The sequence below is a fragment of the Hevea brasiliensis genome, chromosome 8, assembly GCF_030052815.1.
Source record: "Hevea brasiliensis isolate MT/VB/25A 57/8 chromosome 8, ASM3005281v1, whole genome shotgun sequence".
Taxonomy (NCBI): Eukaryota; Viridiplantae; Streptophyta; class Magnoliopsida; order Malpighiales; family Euphorbiaceae; genus Hevea; species Hevea brasiliensis.
Window position 1 is genome coordinate 17,070,965 of NC_079500.1, and position 20,780 is coordinate 17,091,744.

General features: G+C 32.8%; 2 protein-coding genes across 2 annotated transcripts; both read right to left on the minus strand.

Annotated features, from left to right (window-relative positions):
• Positions 1–5,620: 5,620 nt before the first annotated feature.
• LOC110657670 (endo-1,4-beta-xylanase 5-like) lies at positions 5,621–9,075 on the minus strand. Its single transcript, XM_021814982.2, has 7 exons — positions 8,763–9,075; positions 8,631–8,677; positions 8,300–8,522; positions 8,050–8,216; positions 7,797–7,895; positions 6,349–7,140; positions 5,621–5,995 (listed from the first exon to the last, which is right to left on the minus strand). The coding sequence occupies exons 1-7, from the start codon at positions 8,944–8,946 to the stop codon at positions 5,648–5,650; spliced, it is 1,860 nt and encodes a 619-aa protein (XP_021670674.2). The 5' UTR covers positions 8,947–9,075; the 3' UTR covers positions 5,621–5,647.
• A 9,662-nt stretch (positions 9,076–18,737) lies between these two features.
• On the minus strand, positions 18,738–20,357 carry LOC131182496 (chitin elicitor receptor kinase 1-like). Its single transcript, XM_058152054.1, has 2 exons — positions 19,998–20,357; positions 18,738–18,870 (listed from the first exon to the last, which is right to left on the minus strand). The coding sequence occupies exons 1-2, from the start codon at positions 20,109–20,111 to the stop codon at positions 18,748–18,750; spliced, it is 237 nt and encodes a 78-aa protein (XP_058008037.1). The 5' UTR covers positions 20,112–20,357; the 3' UTR covers positions 18,738–18,747.
• Positions 20,358–20,780: the final 423 nt, after the last annotated feature.

Consider the following 20,780-nt stretch of genomic DNA (forward strand, 5'->3'; position numbering starts at 1 on the left):
TGATTTGATTGTGCTTAGAGAAATTCACTCTGACACTGATGGAAGAAAGAAAAGGTTTGAAAAAGGTGGTTCTTCCTCAGCTAAGGTTGGTTCAGATTCTACAAATGAGTTTATGAGTGAGCTTCAAGGGCTAAAAGCTGCTATTAATGATCAATTTAGTTCAACCCATCAGTCCATTGAACTTTTCAGAAAATTTGTGGATGTGGTTGACTACAAGGTGAGTCACTTGCTTACTCAAAATGAGGAGTTAAAGAAGCTAATTGTGGATCTTCAGCAGGCCAAGGAAACTGGTTTCCCAACTAAAGTTGAGGCTGCTACTCAAGTCTCTGCTCCTAGTACTGCTAAGGGTGAAAGTAATAAGGTTGGTGAGTCTCCAGCTGCTGTGGCACATGACAGTGAACAAATGGTTGAATCTGAACTTGAACCTGCAGCTGAAGCTTCTGTTGAACATGCTAGTGAACAGGTTATTGAACCTGAAGTTGGTCCTGCAACTGATGTCCCTATTGAGCATGGTAGTGAAAAGGTTGTAGAACCTGAAGGTGAGCTACCTGTTGAACCTCCAAGTGCACCACCTGTTGAACCTGCAGCTGCCCCTACGCAGCAGAAGGAAGCCTCTCTAAAGGATCACCAAGAGAGTGCTCCATCTCAACTATCTGCAGCTGCTGCCCCTGCAGCCAAGAAAGGTAGAAAAAGATCTAAGTCGACTGTGTCAAATCCATACCAGTCCCTAGCTGCTGCTCTTCAGCCACCATCTGATGAAGATGAGCCCCAGAAGCATGACCAATTGGCTGACCAAAGTTCTCAGCCACCTGCTGCTAAACCCACCAGGAAGAAGATGGTGCCTTCAAAAGCCACTCGCAAGAGCAAAAGACTTAAATGATTAGCATCTAATCTAGATTTTCAGTTTCCTATCTGCATTTTTAGTTTACTAGTCTGTTTGCTACTATTGTTGACTGCCTTTTTAGTTTGCTACTGTTTAGCTTACTGTGTTTAACTTTGGGCTAACTTGATTCTTTTTGGATTAATCTCTCCTGTTTCCTTTTTGGATGATGACAAAAAGGGGGAGAATAGGATAGGATGGATATGTGTTTATACTTTGACAAATGTGATAGGATGGAAGCCTGTTTATGTGCATATTTTTTTTGAGAATATTGTGAATATCTTGTGAACATGACTTACAGTATAAACTCAGGGGGAGCTTTTTGTATAGTTGATAAATTTCTTGGAAATTATGTGCATATATTTAGGGGGAGCACTTTCGGTAAACTATCTTGCTTGGATTCACATAAACTTTTACACACTTTTATTTTTAATTGTTGATTCAATTGAGTTTTGTCATCATCAAAAAGGGGGAGATTGTTGACCCCGTGTAGCTCAAAATGAGCATTGATTTTGATGATAACAAAACTCAAACAGAATCTATCTAACCCAACTTTAAAGTGATGTGTAGATTTCTTCTCTTATTCATAAAGAATTTTTGAAGTTGCATTTAAGGAGGAAGAATACTCAAAGGCATCTCAAGACAAATCCTAAATGAGAAAAGAACAAGATTATGAAAGCCAAGACTCAAAGTAAAGGTATGAAAGTCATAGAGTTAGAGATTGAGTCTTAGGTCTTATGTGAAAAGAATATATGAGAATATTAGTCGAATGAAGCTAAAAAATGAAACTTTATTTCTGATTACTTTTTCTCATCATGACCTTAGATACTACTATTGGAACTTATTTTTTAAAGGTCTAAATCTTTGTTTCTTTTAAATATTACAAGTTGAGACATGCAGCTGTTGACTTAGTTTGCTAACTGCTTTACTAAAATATTAGTTTGCTAATGTGTTTGATAAAACATTAGTTTACTAACTAGTTTACTGCTGTTGCCAAAATTTCATTAGTTTGCTAAATAATCAGAGCTGCTCAACTTCACACAACAAGACAAAAAAACAGCCATTTTGTCTTGAGCAGTGTGTATAACGTTCCAAAAAGGTTTCAGACGGTCTAAAATGATTTGAGACTATAAATACACCTTCTTTACTTCATTTTATTTTTGATGAAAGCTTACATTTGAACTCCAACTTTGATTTTTCATTTATTGCTTTCATTCAAGAGCTTTAAAGACTTTGAGCTATCATTGGCAAATCAACTCATCTCTTCTTTATAGTTTGATTTGTATTGAGTAAGAGTGAGTGTTAAAACATTAAGTTGCATTTAAGAGAGGTTGTACAAGCACCTATTGAAGCTTGAGAGAGAGTAAGTGCTTGAGATAACACTTGTCAAAGGTTCAAGCTGCCTTGGTAAAAGCTTGGTGTTGAAAAAGTGTAAAGGGCTTTTGGTCTTTTGCCTTTAAAAGAGCAAATAGTGGAGAGAAGACTCAAAGAGAGTTCTTTGAGAGAGTGGATGTAGGCTAGTTAAGCCGAACCACTATAAAAATCATTTTGTTTGATCTCTCTAACCTTAACCTCTTTACTTTTGTTCAATTTAATTTTTATACATGACCTTGAATGTTGATTGAATATATTGAGTTGGTATATTTGAGGATTTATGAGTATGATGAGAAATTAGTTGAAAGTCTTGTGATGTATGTTTTGGTTGCTATAAATATTGATTAAAGCTTGACTTGCAACTTAGGGACACTTTATTGAAATACATATTACTGCCATTATATATTAAGAAGCACTTAGTTGAACAAAGCCACAATTTTTCATTAGGCTACAAGCAAGGGCCGAAAAATTGTTAAAGTCCAATTCACCCCCCTCTTGGACTATTTTGGAACAATAGTTCACCTGCTAATTACTCTCAGCTGAGAGTCTTTGGTTGCCCTACTTATGCTCATGTGAGGGATGGTAAGCTTAAGCCGAGAGCAAGAAAATGCATATTTCTAGCATATGCATCTAGAGTGAAAGGCTACAGGTTGTGGTACATTAATTCAAAATCTCTAAGATTAATTATCAGTAGGGATATGACATTTAATGAGTCTACTTCATTAGATAGTCAGAGGGAGAAGTCAATAGCAGAATCAGATCATGGTGTCAGAGAATAGGTAGAGCTTGACATTGATACTTCAACAGTTCAGTCCAGTGATTCAGATGATGAGGTGCAAGATCCTGATCAATAAGAGGATGCACCAGAGCAACAGCAACAGGAACCATATAGCATTGCCATTGGTAGAGAGAGAAGACAAATTAGTCCCCCGCAGAGATATGCATATGCAGATTTAGTTGCATTTGCCTTGTCAGTTACTGAGATAGTTGATGTGCATGAACCCAACAATTATAGAGAAGCTATTTCTTGTTTAGATGCAGATGAGTGGGTCAATGCTATGGGTGAAGAAATTGAATCTCTTCACAAGAATTAGACTTGGGAGCTTGTAACATTGTCTAAGGGACAGAAAGTGGTAGGCTATAAATGGGTGTTCAAGAAAAAGAAAGGCATTCCAGGGGTTGAAACACCTCGATATAAGGCACAGTTGGTAGCAAAAGTCATTACTTAAGAGGAGGGAATTGACTTTAATAAAGTATTTTCTCCAGTTATAAAGCATAGTTCTATCAGGGTTTTACTTGCTACAGTTGCTCTTCATGATCTAGAGCTTGAGCAACTAGATGTGAAAACAGCATTTTTGCATGGCGAGCTAGAGGAGAAAATTTTTATGAGTCAGCATGAGGGATTTGTCACTCCAGGTATAGAAAATCATGTTTGCTTGCTCAAGAAGTCTTTATATGGTCTGAAACAGTCCCCTAGGCAATGGTACAAAAGATTCAATACATTCATGGTTCCTAATGGCTTTATTCGTAGTTCATATGACAGTTGTGTGTATCATAAGAAGCTTTCAGATGATTCCTTTGTCTATTTACTATTGCATGTGGATGGCATGCTTATTGCTACTAAATTTATGTCACAAATTAACATTCTAAAAAAGTAGTTAAGTGATAAGTTTGAGTTGAAGGATCTGAGTGTTGCAAAGAAGATATTAGGAATAGAAATTATCAGGGATATAAGTGTTAGGAAACTTTTCTTTGAGATGAAGGATCTGGGTGTTGCAAAGAAGACATTGGGAATAGAAATTACTAGGGATAGAAGTGTTAGAAAACTTTTCTTGTCTCAGCAGTCATATGTTGAGAAAGTGTTTAAGCGTTTCAACATGAATAATGCTAAGTCTGTAACTGTTCAATTTATTGCCATTTCAAGTTATTTGCAGACATATCACCAAAAACAGATGAGGAGATGGAGCATATGTCCAATGTTCCTTATTCGAGTGCTGTTGGTAGCATCATGTATGCTATGATTTGCACTCGACCTGACATTTCACATACAATTAGTGTTTGTAAGTAAATACATGACTTGTCCTGGGAAAGAGCATTGGTAGGCAACGAAATGGATTCTGAGGTATTTAAAAGGTACTGCAGATGTTGGTATGACATTTGATAGGGCTAAGATGAGTGATTCAGTTATTGGCTATGTGGATTCAGATTTTGCAAGGGACTTAGACAAGAGGAGATCTTTGACAGGTTATTCGTTTACTCTCTTTGAAAGTGTTATCGGTTAGAAGGTAACATTGTGAGCTACAGTTGCTTTGTCTACTACAGAGGCTAAATATATGGCTTTAGTAGAGGCAGTAAAGGAAGTTTTATGATTACAGGGTTTAGTGGATGATCTTGGGTTGATACAGAATAAGCCAATAGTATTTTGTAATAGCCAAAGTGCAATACATCTCACAAAGAATCAGATGTACCATGAGCGAACTAAGCACATTGATGTCAGATATTACTTCATTCGAGATATTGTATTTCAGGAGACTTTAGTTGTATAAAAATTCTCTACACATGATAATCCAGCACATATGATAACCAAGGGAGTCCCAGTCAGCAAGTTTAGGCATTGCCTAGACTTGGTTAGTATTTGTAGTACTTAGTAGTGCCCTTACAAAGGCATATGGCAAGATAGAGTGTTTGTAGTTATTTTATTGATGATGGAAAGAATTCAAGCTAAGGGAAATAATTGTTATTTTTTGTAGTTTGAATTTTGGATATATTTTCATGGATTCGAATTGTGACCCGACCCAAAAGCTTTGTGCTGTGATTCGATTGGGATAAAAAGTGAGATCTATAGTGGTAGCGGAGGACACGAGCCAATATGGACTAGTATAAATATTGTAATATTTTACCATTTGCGGCAAAATTGTGATATTCAGGAAATACACTGGTGTTAGAGTTTGAGAGTTCTGAGTGATTGTATCTTGCTTTTTTTATTACTATGGAATTTTTTTTTCTCTTGTCTTACCGTAGATGTAGACCTTATGGTTGAATCACGTTAAATCCTATGTTTTTTTTTTCTTTTGTGATTTATGTGTGAGCCTTAGATTTGCGTGCTTGTTATGACAGAGACAATAGTGACCATAAAAGAAACTTAAATTATGGAGTTTATGAATATTAAAGATTTTTCTAACCCTTTATTTCTTATTGCTTTTGTTGTTTTTATTTATCCAGAAGCTTCAATGGATGCAAAAGATGACATGAAAATCTTCAATCCACACTTGCTCAATTCACTCTTACAAACACTGGTTAATATGGTGTGATCTTCCAATGGTGTTTTCCAAGAAAACACACAGGGCAATTTATTTGCCAAATATATGTAATTTGAGATGGTGATGATTCATTTCAAGCATTGATATGAATATGAACAGTGCCTGTTGTATCGTCTTTTATCATATTATAATTCCACCTAGTCAATGAATTGGAAACTGGGTCTTTAATAGTTATATTGTAATCTCCATGAAACAATGAAACTTCAATGGATCCTTCACTATCTGCTTTAATTTCAGTAGGCTTAGACTTCCACTCATCAATCAGTTTGTCCACAACATCTCCTGATGGAGTGTTCTTGAAATCTTTGTCTGCTAGTGTTGTAACATTGAAACCTGCAATTGCTGGGCCTACGAACATGATAATTCCTTCAACCCCAGGGTGAGAGTAGCCTTCCCTCAGTACCTGCTCCAAGTACTCTGCCTGCACCAGAAAAGTATCTATTAGCAATCATGTTATTATAATTATTATTATCAAGTGAAGGAAAAGCTAAGAGTTGGCATATGTCAGAGTTCTTGTTATTTTGGCATTTTGGAAATTCATTAAAGGATGAGAAATCAAGATTTGACTTTAAACTCTTATCCTATAAGTATGCCTTCGACTTTTAATCTATTAACTCAATGGCAGATGTCAGAATATTGGGTTCCTAACAAGTGGCTAACCAAGTTGTGATTTTGCATTGATCAGAGGCAGTACTAATTGTGTTCTGCTAAATTAAGTTATATTTCTAGACTACTAATGATAATTTCTAAAAAAACTTGAAATATAAACATTACCTGATTTGGGCCTCTGCCAACGTCTACTTCAGTAAGCCATATAGGCAATCCTATTGTAGCTAGAATGTCCAAGGAAGCTCTCATGTACGCAAGATTTGGTTGGTCAGAACTGAAGTGGCCTTGCACACCAATTCCTGCTAAAATTCCTTGGTTTCCAGGATATGACAGAATCTCCTCCAGTCTCTTCTTGTAGTTAAATGGATTTGCAGCCTCATCTGTACAATCTTCAATGGTATTATACTCATTCATGAACAATCTTGTCCCGGGATCAAGCTGGTGAGCTGTTGAGAAGTACTCTGCAGAGGCATCTTCGCCAAGCTTTTCTTCATAGAAGCTGAAGTGCAGATTCTCATTCATTACATCCCAAGCAATTAGTTGCCCTTCGTATCTTGAGACCACCGAATTTATTCTTTTTGCTGCAGCTTCTCGTAAATCATTAGGAGAAAGATTTTTAACCCAGTCTGGTTGGTACTTTGGATCATCCCAGAAAATGTTGTGACCTCTGATAGAAATGCCATTTTGTTTGGCAAATCTTACCATTGCATCTGCAATTGTGTAGTTTTCCTGACCCTGTTTTTTCTCGGTGCTGTACCACTTCATTTCATTAGTGAAAGTGGCATACCTGAATCTTGAAGCAAACCAGTTTTGGTAATCTACGTTTTCCACGATGTAATGGTTCATGCCACATCCAAATGGGAAGCTTGATTCGGTTTGTTTTATGGATATTACAGCACCTTCCACGGCAGTTTTGTTTGCATATGTTACCTGGAATCTCACCTTTCTCTTTCTTTCCTGCAAGTTCACATTCAAAATAGAATTTGATTATGATGATGGGCTTTGGGGACAGTTTCTATCCTACAAATTAATACCCCTCCATTCTATATACATTTACTAAGGACTAAGGTTTAAGTGGAAAGAAGAGGATTTTTTCAACTACGCTAATTCTAAATAAATAAATAAATAACTATATGCTACAAAATAATAGTTCGCCACAATTCGATTCGAAATCAAATTCTGAAATAAAAGTAAAATCAAAATTAATGAAAATATGATAGATCAAAGTCGAACTAAACTTGACTAGTGCAATTGGATTTTGACTCGAAATCAAATTTTTGCTTTGCAAAAATAAAAAATTTTAAAAAAATTTCAGCCATTAAATTTAATTAAAATTGGTGTCAAATTGAAACTGAAACCAAAATTAGAGATAGAGAATCATGCACTTTGATTTTGATTTCTTAAATTAAAATGGCTAATTCCGGTATAGACCTATCCGGTATAGATCTATCCGGCGCCCACCCTTAGTCACAATATCCCTCACAGAGGTCTAGGACCCACTAAGATAGATAATGAGATATCCCTTTATCTATGATGCTGATATTTCAATCTTCATCAGTTAATGAAATAATGTGAGAATCAAATGAACAACGATTATATGTCGATTGAATTACCTTGTGAATGCTTTCATCTTGGTGGGATCTCCATTGCTCCATGGTAAAGGGTTGTAATGAGACATTGTCAATCCATATTTCCACAGTAGTGTTCTTGCTCTAAAACAATGAGGAAAACCAAGAATTAATTATCCATATATAAAGAAAACTTGTCCATTAGATTTTACCTTCCAGACTTCACCTACTCTTCTCCAACCAAAAAAAAAAAAAAATGGAATGCCTATATATACCCTTTATTAATGCCCCTTATTACCTCAAACAGAATCTCAGCAGGGCCTGAAAAGTTTGCAAAGATGCCACCTTTAAGCAAAGACCAGCATCCATCGGTGGCTATAACATTACCAGCACGAATCAGCTCACCAGCAGCAGTTCTCAAAACAACTGCTACACTCTCACGTCCTCTGTTGACTTGAACCCATGCTGAATACCAAATCAAGTTTAATTACTAATTAGAAATGCGATTCAAAATACAATACATACACATACAATTAGGAAGGACTTACCGGAGAAAATATAAAGATTTCCTTCCTCAAATTGAACCGTCTGTGAGGCACTGTCAAGTGATTGTGTTCTGCTATGAGCAATAATGTATTTGTTCCCATCCTTTGATATTCCTTCTCTGATTGCTCCTTCACCATACACAGTCCAACCTTCCAAGCTATAAGTAAACTCTGGATTGGCTACTATTCCTCCTCCATATTGAGCTCTCTGAGGCTCTATCAAGCACTGTTCAAGAAAAAGTTACAATTTTTCCTCTTGATAATATGTGTATGGCGAAATGGTATCATATTGTTTGAAATCAACAAAACACTGAAAACTGAAACTTCTGCTTGCCTCAGTTGTTGCAGAATAGTCATAGGAGAAAGCATGAATACTATGCCCTGCAACAGTTAATAAGCAATACAAATAAGCTTCTCATTTGCTTGTGCATTGTCACGAGAAAGAGAGAGAGATAGAAAAGTGGACCTGAAGACAGAAAAATGCACAAGAAAACCAATACCCAATAAGCTCCTATTGATATCCTCATCTTTGCACAACACAAGCATGCGGGCGCATATATTTCCTGAAACACTAGAGAAATGTTACTGTTAAAACTTGTCACATTGAACTTCGCAACACAAAATTGACGTTTTTGGATCGATTGAGTCATGTCACTACAAGATCATTTATTATTTTTGATTTCCCTCTTAACTTTAATACATGAGGCTAATGATCAAAACCCAAAAGAAACAATGCAATGAATGAACATTAAAAGCACAATGTATGGACTAATTTCAGAGACGTAATGCCAAACTTGGACACTGTTTTAATCTCTGAAACCTACAAATGTTTCTATATTGTCCCGTGAAAGTTGTTTGGAGTTATATAGGGAGGAAGTCTTCTTGAAAGTGCTGCTGTAGCCACTAGAAATGAAAGAAATAAAGGGAAAATAAGAAATTGGAGGAATTCAAGTTTCCAAAATTGAATTGATTTGATGTTAATGGTGTCATGATATGTTAATTATTTCTCCGAATGGTAGGAATATAACTTTATTATCTTGTTGATTTGTGCAATCAACTTTCTCTGTCATCTTAATATATATATATATATATATATATATATAGTTTTGATACATTACTCTTTGTATCAATTATATCTGTGTACCAAATTTAATTGAGCACATTTTTAATTTTTGTTCAATTTAATTTAAAAATTTTAATTTAAAGTTAATTTAACTAAAAAAAATAAAAAAAAGAAATTAAACTTCTTGATTTTTGAATTTAAATAAAAAATTAGAAAATTTAGTATCAAAATTAAGAAATTAAACTTCTTAATTTTTATTTAAATAAAAAAATTAAGAAATTTAATTATAAAATTTAATTTTTAGGCTAAATTATACCTAACATGGTATTTCTGGACTAATTTAGATAAAAAGTTACAAATAGATTAAATTGAACTTTCTCAATAAATATAAGGACTAAATTAAATATTTTATTAAATTTTATTTTTTAAAAAAGAAATAAATTATAAGGTAAATATATTGGATTAGTAATTAAACATTCGTTTAATACAAATTTTAGAATGGATTAGATATTATATATGCATATCTTCCAAATTGCAATATGGTGGCAAGAAGTTTTTATATACCTTCCCCCTTTATTCACGTGCGTGTGTGCATATACAAGTGTATTTAATATTTAAAAATTTATTCTAGAGATCTAAACTTTTATTTGGTTAGAATGTTGAGCAACTTTCTTTAGCAGGGAGAATTACATTATCGTCCTCTATTTTTTTCTGATATTTTTTTATACAAACATCTCTCTTTATGCTATGCAAACGATTAAATTGTCAGTGCAGGCGTGTGATAGGAGTGGAGAAAGTGTTTCATCATTTTGTCTAGGGCAATTTTTGAAGTTAGAAGAAAATCTCTTACCAAAGAAAAAATAAGGCATTAGTGATGGCTTGGCAAATTCGTTGTTGATAATATAGGTTAGTGATAAATTTGTTGTTGATGCGTCGCTAAAGCTTATTAGTGACGAGGGTTGCAGTAATGACCATAATTTGTCACTAATTCATAACTAATTTAAAAATTAATTTTTAGTGACGGATTTTAGTCTGTCGTTGAAACTCTTATAGCTAAAGTATCAGTAACAGATTGGTGAAGTATTAGCGATGGATTCATCATTAATCAATATTTTTGCGAAAAAATTTTGATATGTCTCTAATACTTATATTTTGGCGATAAAATTTTGATATTTCTCTAATACTTGTATTTTCTTATAATATCTCTTATCCCGTGACAAGATGTCTAATAGCCTAAGGATTATAGGGGGCTAGGATTCTAAGATATGCAAAGTCTCAATCAAGACTTTTTGATAAAGTTGGAATGGGGTTTAATTTGAGATCAACAATCTTTTTGGGTGCAAGTTGGTAGAGATCTGGGGAGCACTAAATGTCTGGGGGAGAATCCTTTTTTATGGATCTTATGAAAAAATACATTCATAGTTTTAGTACTACATCCAACCCAAAATTTTAAGACAATAGGTCCATAGGTTCTTTACACTTGTACGTTTCTCATTCATCTTATCTCTTTTTTATGTGAGAATTTCACACTTGTATATTCTTAACAATCGCTCTCTCAAGTATGAATCTCTACCAAATTGGGCTTTCTAGGGCTGCTACCGTTAAACAAAAGCCTTTTTTCCTTAACTTGAATATTGTGGTGTCACCAAGAGTAAGAGCCCAAGTATTGTTATAACTCAAAATGCTAGTGGAGTTCAGAAAAGTCCTTTTGCCAATTTGAGTATGATAGAGGATTCTTTTCTATATTAGGTAGAACTCTTATCATAGTAATGTTATTCTTAAATTGAGTTAAATTTTTAATTAGATTAAAACTGAGAGAGCTAACATTATAAATAGTAGTAATGGTTTCCAGGAAATGCTCATTCACTGGCATGGAACCATGGGTGGTTCATTTCATCTTCAACTAAGCTTGGAGAGAAGACATGTGATGTATTATTCTAGGATGTGATAGTTCCTGTGCGGTAGCCTTGATTAAAGGCCATGATGCCATGAAATAGCCTTCGTTCCGATGTCTATTAAACAGGTACTTAAGACAGATTGGAGGATTCTAGAATCTCGTATTTAACGGGAAGCAAAATTCTATACAGACTGGCTAGTTAATTTTGCGTTGTTCTGATCAGTACTCATCATCTAGATACTTCTCAGCTCTGCTTGAGCTCCTCTCCAAATTCCTATATTTTTAAAATTCTTTTTTCTTTTTTGCAAAACTTAAATAAATAATAATATATCTCACATGAGAAGTATAAAAGTACAAGTTGTGCAATAATTGTGTATGAAAGTTGGTAGTTGATTTTACCTGCTCGCAGATCGAATAAATAAAAGAAAAAGGTTTAGGTCCGACAACCAAATATTGTTATTGTTGGATATGTTGTACGTAGTATAAGCTTTATTGTTGTGTGGTTGAGGTATGCCCTAATTAACCACCACAAAATCTCCACCTAGAAAACAATATTATCAATTCATATCCTTCCCTTTCAACTATCTAATTTTTATTATTTTTTTAAAGAAAAAAGAAAAGGAATTTATATATGCAATCCACGTAGAATTCACATAAATCCATGTATATATATAATCTATTCAAGTTTGTTTATTATTATATATTCTTAATTTCCTTTTGATTTTTTTTCTCTCACATATTCAAAATAAAATGCATCTTCGGGAAATTATATATATGTTTTAGTTAGCTATAAGAAATACTAGATTTAGTAACAACTTTTACCGTTAAATATATAAAATTTAGTGTCAGCAATATGTGAATTATTACATATTATTATTATACAATTATAATCACAGATATTTTACAATAAAATTATGGTTGCTGTAAAAAAAAAGTTATTGTTGCTGCAAAAATTTTTTAATGATAATAATAATTGCTATCATATTTTTTTTATATATATTATTAGTAATAATTATTCATATTACTGCTGAATGTTAATTTTATACTATACTCAACTCAACTCAACTAAAACTTTATCCAAAGAATTTGGGGTCAGTTATATGGATTCACTTTCTCCATTCTAAACGATTTTAGGTTGAATTCTCAAAAATGTGTAATGCTTCTAGGTTATGTTGTACTACTTCCTCCAAGTCAGTTTAGGTTTACTCCTTCTTTTCTTTCTATTGTCTAACCTAATGTGCTCTACTTGTCTAACTGGAGCCTCCGTATGTCTACGCTTTACATGACCAAACTATCTCAACCTTCCTTCTCTCAACTTATCCTCAATTGGCACCACTCTTACTTTTTCTCTAATACTCTCATTACGGACTTTATCTAGTCTAGTATGACCACTCATCCATCTTAATATTCACATCTCCGCAACTCTTATCATAGACACATATGACTCATTCAGTGCCCAACACTCACTACCATATAACATGGCCGGTCGTATGACTGTACGGTAAAATTTTCCTTTCAACTTATTAGGAATCTTGTGATCACATAAAACTCCTATGACACTTCTCCATTTCAACCATCTGGCTTTAATCTTATGACTAACATCCTTCTCACATTCCCCATCTACTTGAAGGATTGAGCAGAGATATTTAAAGTGATTACTTTGGGGCAGTACCACTCCATCCAAATCAACCCTTTTCTTATCACCAGTTTGGCCTTCACTGAACTTGCAATGTATATATTCTGTCTTCGTTCTACTTAACTTAAAACCCTTTGACTCTAGAGTACTTCTTCAAAACTCTAGCTTTTTATTGACTCCTTCTCGGGTCTCATCTATTAGAACTATATCATCTGCAAACATCATGTACCAAGGGATACTCTCTTGTATATGTTTTTTCTTCAGTTCATCTAAAACTAATGTAAAAAAGTAAGGGCTTACAACTGAACCTTGGTGTAATCTAATTGAGATAGGAAAATCTCTTGTGTCCCCTCCCAGTGTGCGCACAATAATAGTTACTCCTTCATACATATCTTTTAACACTTGTATGTACCGAATAGATACCCTCTTTTGTTCTAACACTTTCCATAAGATATCTCTTGGAACACTATCATAAGCCTTCTCCAAATCGATAAAAACCATTGTAGATCATTCTTCACATCTCTATATTTCTCTATCAAGCTTCTAATGAGAAAGATCACTTCTATAGTTGAATGACTGGGCATGAAGCCAAATTGATTGAGAGAGATAAAAGTGTCATGACGTAGTCGATGTTCCTGAACTCTCTCCCACAACTTCATAGCATAGCTCATGAGTTTAATTCCCTTATAGTTTGAGCAACTTTGTATGTCTCCCTTATTTTTAAAAATAGGTACAAAAATGCTCCTCCTCCATTCATCAAGTATTTTCTTTGAGTTTAGAATCTTATTAAACAATTTAGTTAACCATGCCACTCCCATATCTCCCAAGCACTTTCACACTTCAATTGGTATTCCATCGGGTCCATAGGCTTTAGCCACTTTCATTCTCTTAAATGCTTCCTTTACTTCTAAAGATCTAATCCTTCTAGTATAATTCATATTCTTTTCTATTGCTCTGTAATCTATATTCATGCTATTACCACCTTGACTATTATTAAAGAGATCATCAAAATAATTTCTCCATCTTTCTTTAATATCATCATCTTTCACCAATACTTTTCCTTCTTTATCCTTAATGCACCTAACTTGATTGAGATCATAACATTTCTTTTCTCTCTTCCTTACTAATCTATAAATATCTTTCTTCCCTTCTTTAGTTTCAAGTTTCTCATATAACTTTTCAAAGGCCTGCGCTCTTGCTTGATTAACTGTCTTTTTTGCCTCTTTTTTCACTTTCTTGTACTGTTCATATGCCTCATTATTATCACATTTAGGTAATTTCTTATACCATTTCCTTTTTCTCTTCACTGCCTTTTGTACTTCCTCATTCCACCACCATCTCTCTTTTGAGGGTGGTCCATATCCTATAGACTCTCCAAGTACTTTTCTAGCTACTTCTCTAATCTTTGATGCCATTGTATCCACATATCATTGGCCTTCACATCCAGCTTCTATGCCTTGGACTCAAGAAGCTTATTTTTGAACTTCACTTGCTTTACTCCTTTGAACTCCTACCACTTTATTTGAGCCACACTATTTCTTCTAACCTTACTTGAATTATTCCTAAACTTGACGTCCAAGACCACTAACCGATGTTGACTTGTTAAAGCCTCTCCTAGAATGACCTTGCAATCCTTGCATAGAACTCTATTTGTCTTCCTGATTAAGAGGAAGTCAATTTGGCTTCTATGTTACCCACTTTTAAAAGTCACTAGATGTGACTCTCTTTTTATAAAGTAGGTATTTGCTAGTATTAGGTCGTATGCCATAGCAAAATCCATGATATTTTTTCCCTCCTCATTTCGGCTGCCAAAATCAAAACCTCAATGAACATTCTCATAACCTTGCATATCACTTCCTACATGTCCATTCAAATCTCCACCGATGAAAATATTCTCTTGATTCGGTATGCTTTGCATTAGATCATCCATATCTTCCTAAAACCTTTGTTTACTCTCACTATGTAGTCCTATTGGTGGGGCATACGCACTAACTACATTTATTATTTCTCCTTCTAGTACTAGCTTTACTAGTATAATTCTATCTCCTGCTTTTTTCATAGCTATTACAGCATCTTTCAATGTCCTGTCTATGATTATGCCCACTCCATTCTTGTTCCTCTCCTTTCCGGTAAACCATAGTTTGTACCCTGAATTATCCACTTCTTTGCTTTTCTCTCCTACCCATTTAGTCTCCTGAATGCAAGTAATATTTACCCTTCTCCTTTCCAAGGTATCCAGAAGCTCTATTAATTTTCCTGTAAGTGATCCAACATTCCAAGTACCAACCCTGATTCTCCTCCTATCTTGTTCCTTCCTAATTGATCTCCTTCTATGATATATTCTATTGTTCTCTATGCCTATCTTGTGTTCTGTTTCACTATCTGTTCTACTATTTGTCCTATGGACTAACTTTTTTACCCACACTCGTCCATGATGTGGGAACCCTTGCTCATTTAACACCACACCCAGGCGCTGGCATGGCACATCGCTTTCGGTGAACGCCCTACACCCTTGCATATTTCTCACTACATCCAGGCTCCGATGTAGTGCTTCGTAAGTAGAGGACACCCCAACGTTTATATCATTTGAATCCATATCATAAGGTGTAACGAAATTTTTACGCTGGTTGTCACTTTCTGCAACCCTCCTCCTTTATTTGGGCTTGGGACTGGCTAAGCACAAACTATTTAGGCAGAGTTTGAATGTTAATTTTATATATAGCAAAATTAATTTTGTTATAATTTTTTTTTTGTTAATTTTAATATTTGTTCTAGCGAAACTTGCAATACGAAAAAGCATGTCAAATAATATAACACACTATATATGACAAATTCAGATATATTTTAGGAATTAAACATATTTTAATTGATTTATTCACTTTGCGAAAAGTGGGAGTTTTAATATTTGAGTTTCCATATTTCTAGAATATTATCATATTATTAGAATTATAATATAGGATTTGAGCAAGACAGGAAAAAAAAATACTTATATAACTTAAACATTTAATTGTTATATAAATTTAAGCCTATAGAATTTCTAATTTCAAAGGTTACTCTAGGTGGCAAGTGCACTTGTTTGTTATCTTGTTAATTAGGATTTGAATTTAATTTAAGGCAAATCTAAGAGAAATTGTTTTCCTCATTTTCGAATATTTCTCTCTCTCCCTCTTTATTATTTTTTTGTTATTAAACTTAAATGGTAATTTAGCATAATGTACAAAATATTAAATTAATTTGAATATGTTGGAATCGAGATATCAGACAACTAGCAAAAAGTCCCTATAATTTGATCATGGCTACTATTACTAATAATGCTTTATGTCAAATTAATATTTGGCCAAAAAGTTAAAATTAGACTTATTTAACATTCGATGAAAAGTTAAAGGACTTATTTACATATTTTTACCATTTATAATTTATTTAAACTTCATTCTAATCTGAAAATATCTGTAAAATTGAATGTTCAATCCAAACAACTTATAGAGTCCAAGCTAAAACTAATTTATGTGGGTTTTATTTGATTAACCCGAATTACGATTTAGAAATTAAATGAATAGAATTAATTTTTTAATGAAAATTAATATTTTAGTGAAAATAATTTAAAATTATTTATGCATATTAATTTGATAAGCAATTTGAGATGAGTTAATTTAAACCCACCTAAAAAATAAAAATTGAGATAATTTAAATTTCAAACTGATATTATTGGTGAATTTTTTTAATAGGCATATATTTGTAAGATAAAGAAGCGAACATTTAATGAACTGGCTTAGATAATTTCTCCGATACTTAAGTATTAAGTAAATTATAAATTTGATTCTAGAGAAAAGCGTAAAGAGTAATTAAAACACACTAGATTGATCCGTTTGCCACACTCAAGCCACTTTCTCGAAGTGGACCAAGTATGAAACCATTCTGTGTATACGAAATGGTTACCGTGTCATAAACTCAATAGCATTGTTGACGTATGTAGACAAGGTGGAAGAGTCACTTAGGGCATTTATTATTTTGATGAGTACAAATGGTGGAACAACATCTTCCTTAAAATCAAAAGTGCACTCTATCCCACTCAAGCATTTTTTTTTTATTGGTTTTATTTTTCCCTTTTGCAGCCTCTCATATTTCATAGTTCCTCCAAAATTAGCAACTAATTAATATTCGATTCTAAGTTTTGTGGGATGGTCCCAAATATTAATGGGTAATGCAAATCCTAGCTCAATAAGAGGATTGTCTAAATTTTTATAAGGAATATATTACCCACACATATAATTGATATGATATATTTAACACATTCCTCTCATATCTAGAACTAATATTTGGAGCGTGAAAATATTTATAGGAGACCCAACACCCATTAAAGAGAATTAAGCTTTGATACCATGATAAAAAAAAAGGACATAATCTAACTCATTTTTAAAAGCTAATTTAAGAAAATGATTAGTCAAGTCTTTAAAAGAGGCATATTACTCACATATCGAACCGAGGTGAGATACTTAACAAACTTCCACTAATATGATATCAATAGTAACTAATCAATTGTTATTTAGTTGGTCAATAATAAATAATATCTTGTGAAAATTATTATTTAGTTTATTTATTTTAATAAAATTAATTATTTGATCATCTATTTTTAAAAATACATTAGTTAATCTATGTATTTTTGTTATATTTACTCTTTAGTCCCTTTAGTCTATTTAGGCTTTAGTTTAAATTTCATTTACTCTCTGTAATTTGAAAAACACAATTATATAATTATTTATTTTCTAAATGTCGAGCTATTTAGTTCATGTAATGGTAATTTCTCCTTTAATACATTGACTAATAGAAACTTAATTTAAACAGTATGGAAGGACTAAATAGTAAATAGAATAAAAATATATAGACTAATTAATATATATTTTTTTAAATAAAAGAATAAAAAAATCAAATAATTAATTTTATTAAAATAAAGAAACTAAATAGTAATATTCTCAAATATCAATCTTTAAACGTCTAATGTTAGAATATAAGTTTAATAAAACTTGCAATAAATTATAAGAGGATTAATTCTGGTAAATGTTTAAAATTTTCATGTAAAAATTATCATATTAAAATCCCATAATTTAAGAGACGATTTCTATATTATTAACACGATTTGAGCATCATGGGTTAAAATTGACTAGAAAAGTTTTCTTTAGTTAACCACAATGAACTTGCAACATCCAACTTCTCTATATATGCTTGTTTATTTTGTTTGTATCATGCTTTTCCCTTAACATGCTTTACTGGAAAGACTTGATGGTCAGGGATTAGCCGGACTATAGTAGGTTAAGTTTTTTTTGGACTTTTTCGTTAATAAAATTTCTTTGCTTAAAAAAAAAAATGTAGACCATCCTTTCAAATCTGGTTTTAAAATGATTCCTCCAAGACATTGAGGTTTTTGAGGGAATAATTTCCAACCACTGAAATTGGAAAGAAAATTAATTTAATCATACGAAGCTGTATTCATTTGTATATTTAACTAAATATATGAGTTTTCTGTTAGAGGAAATTAAATATTCTTGCCTCATGCTGACTGTATAATTATAAGATAGAGCATTAGCTGCAAAACATGTAAATATTATATTGCCATGAAGTTTTACAGGTTAGTTTTGTGCATTTTTTAATCCTGGCTAAAACTCAAGATTTTAACGTAATCTACCGTAAGTTTATACCCTTTTTTATTATAGTAAAATGATAATCTTCACTCTATTATTCCTTAATTTGAAGAAAATTAAGGTACGGATAAATTTTGTCTACTGTTTATGATAGAATCCAGATGAAATCCACATGATTAATGACTAAAACGAAATAATTGTACATATAACAGATAAATTCTAAAATTTCTTTTGCCAATCCTCTGTTAGGGATGAAAGAGTCATTAAGGAGTACAAAACAGATGTCATACTCGGACGTGATTCCGGATCGTCACGTGTGCATGCCCGGGCAAGTCGAGCCATCTGCAACCCAAATTCCCGCATAAGATAAACCTATTAATCTCAAAGTTTTAACAAATAAATAGAAAAAGAGAAATCTAATTGAACCCCATTTGTATATATGGCCTTAATTACTAAATTACTACTAGTACTTTAACTTTTGAACCATGCAAATAAATTCAATAGAGTCCTGCCTCGATATATTTTTAAGCCAATAATCCACATAAGCACGCATTTAACAATGCTATCTAGGGTTTGTTACCCTAATATAATACAAAAATGGCTAATTCTAATCATCAAAATTCTCAACGCTTATGAGATATCACTCAATTCATTCATTTAAATATATAAATTGAGAAAAGTATTAATAAGTATAACTTAAAAATATTTTTTCATCGATTTAAAGACATTTATATAAATATATATTGACATAATTCATTTACAAGTACATTGATACTATTCGCCCAAAATCAAAATTAAATAGTCAAAATTCTACATAAATATCTAACATGTCAGTAAGAAAAGTCAAATACTATTTTAGATGATCAAAAGATTAAGCAAGCTGAATAAAGCACTATGGACTAAAACAAGACTGAACAAAATACCTTCATTCACCCAACAAAACGGACAAAAGAAATACTGAGTGACAATCATGCCAATAATCAAACAAAACCCAGATCTCACGTACTGAGCAATAATCACGCCAGCAATTAGCGGATTTCATAGAGACAATCTTAGAGATTCAGCCAAGATCATCTCCATAAATGAAGCAACGATTTTTTCCATAAGAGGCTTATAAATACCAACTAAGTAATCAGAAATAGGTATGCATATTCTCATTCTCAAATTCTTATTACCATTCTTCCAATACTTTCATATCTAGTCTTCTGATTTGAAGGTCGAAATGGCCTATCAGAAGGCCATCCACCTCATCCTTTTTTTGTATTACAGGCTTACGTAACATTAAGACTAGGCCCTTAGAACTCCTGGTAGCATCATATATATTATTATGTTAAGCGTATAAAAAATTGTCAGCTTTAAGCAACACATCAACCTTTGAAAAAGCTAGTGAGAGCCATATAGTTAAACCCAATTCCACCCTAATTATTAAAGCAATAACTCATATGGCCTAGCTATAGACATTGTTTTACCTCGAGAACTACATCAAATGGATAGTTATCTCCAAGCCTTGGATCAACCAATGTGCTAATGCAGATTTCCCTAGTATCAGGATGATTAAGAGCATCATTAAACTGCAAACACATTAAACAAGGCTTAGTTTACAAAACAAATATTTTAAATAGTTTTTTTTTTTAATTTTATCAATTATAGATTAAAACAACAATGTTTCATTAAAATTCTTAATAAAATAAAGATGTGACAATGTCATGAAATCAACTTACATTGAATTAGAAAAATATGTACTTCATTTAATGAAATATTTTGAAGTAAATTGGGATTTTTGCAAACTAGTAGGTCTCATTATGCTGCCACATCATCATTTATTAGTAATTTTCATGGCACACTAACAGAAGCCATAATTATGACAAAAGAATTAAACTAATCCTTAATTGGATGAGATAAATTGTGATTTAGTTGATCACTAGTATGTTATTATAAAAATAAGATTATCCAATCATTTTCTTAATTATTATATAAAAATCAAAATGCGATTGGATAAAAATAAACAGATGAGTAATATTTTAATATATGCCCTAAAATTTCTTCACCACTTAAACTCACTGATACTACCGGCTCAAAAAATCAAGTCAAATAGTCAAAGTTATGTTCATCATGGAAAGTCAAGGACAAAAATACTTCCAATGTGGCAAAAAAGAAAGTGCATATCAAAAGATGTAATGAGTCGAGTAAAGGCAAAGGCTGAGAAAAAGTTTCATTCGCCCAAAAGGTGAACAGAAGCCATACCGAACAAC

What these genes read in the sequence shown, in the direction of transcription:
- LOC131182496 (XM_058152054.1), bottom strand. Translation starts at nt 20,111, where the DNA reads ATGTGTTTGCAGTTTAATGATGCTCTTAATCATCCTGATACTAGGGAA. An exon ending in CATTTGATGTAGTTCTCGAG is followed by an intron (nt 18,871 to 19,997) that starts GTAAAACAATGT and finishes TTTGGGTTGCAG; the next exon opens with ATGGCTCGACTTGCCCGGGC.
- LOC110657670 (XM_021814982.2), bottom strand. Translation starts at nt 8,946, where the DNA reads ATGACTCAATCGATCCAAAAACGTCAATTTTGTGTTGCGAAGTTCAAT. An exon ending in GTGCATTTTTCTGTCTTCAG is followed by an intron (nt 8,678 to 8,762) that starts GTCCACTTTTCT and finishes TAACTGTTGCAG; the next exon opens with GGCATAGTATTCATGCTTTC. An exon ending in TTGGCAGAGGCCCAAATCAG is followed by an intron (nt 5,996 to 6,348) that starts GTAATGTTTATA and finishes TTTCTGGTGCAG; the next exon opens with GCAGAGTACTTGGAGCAGGT.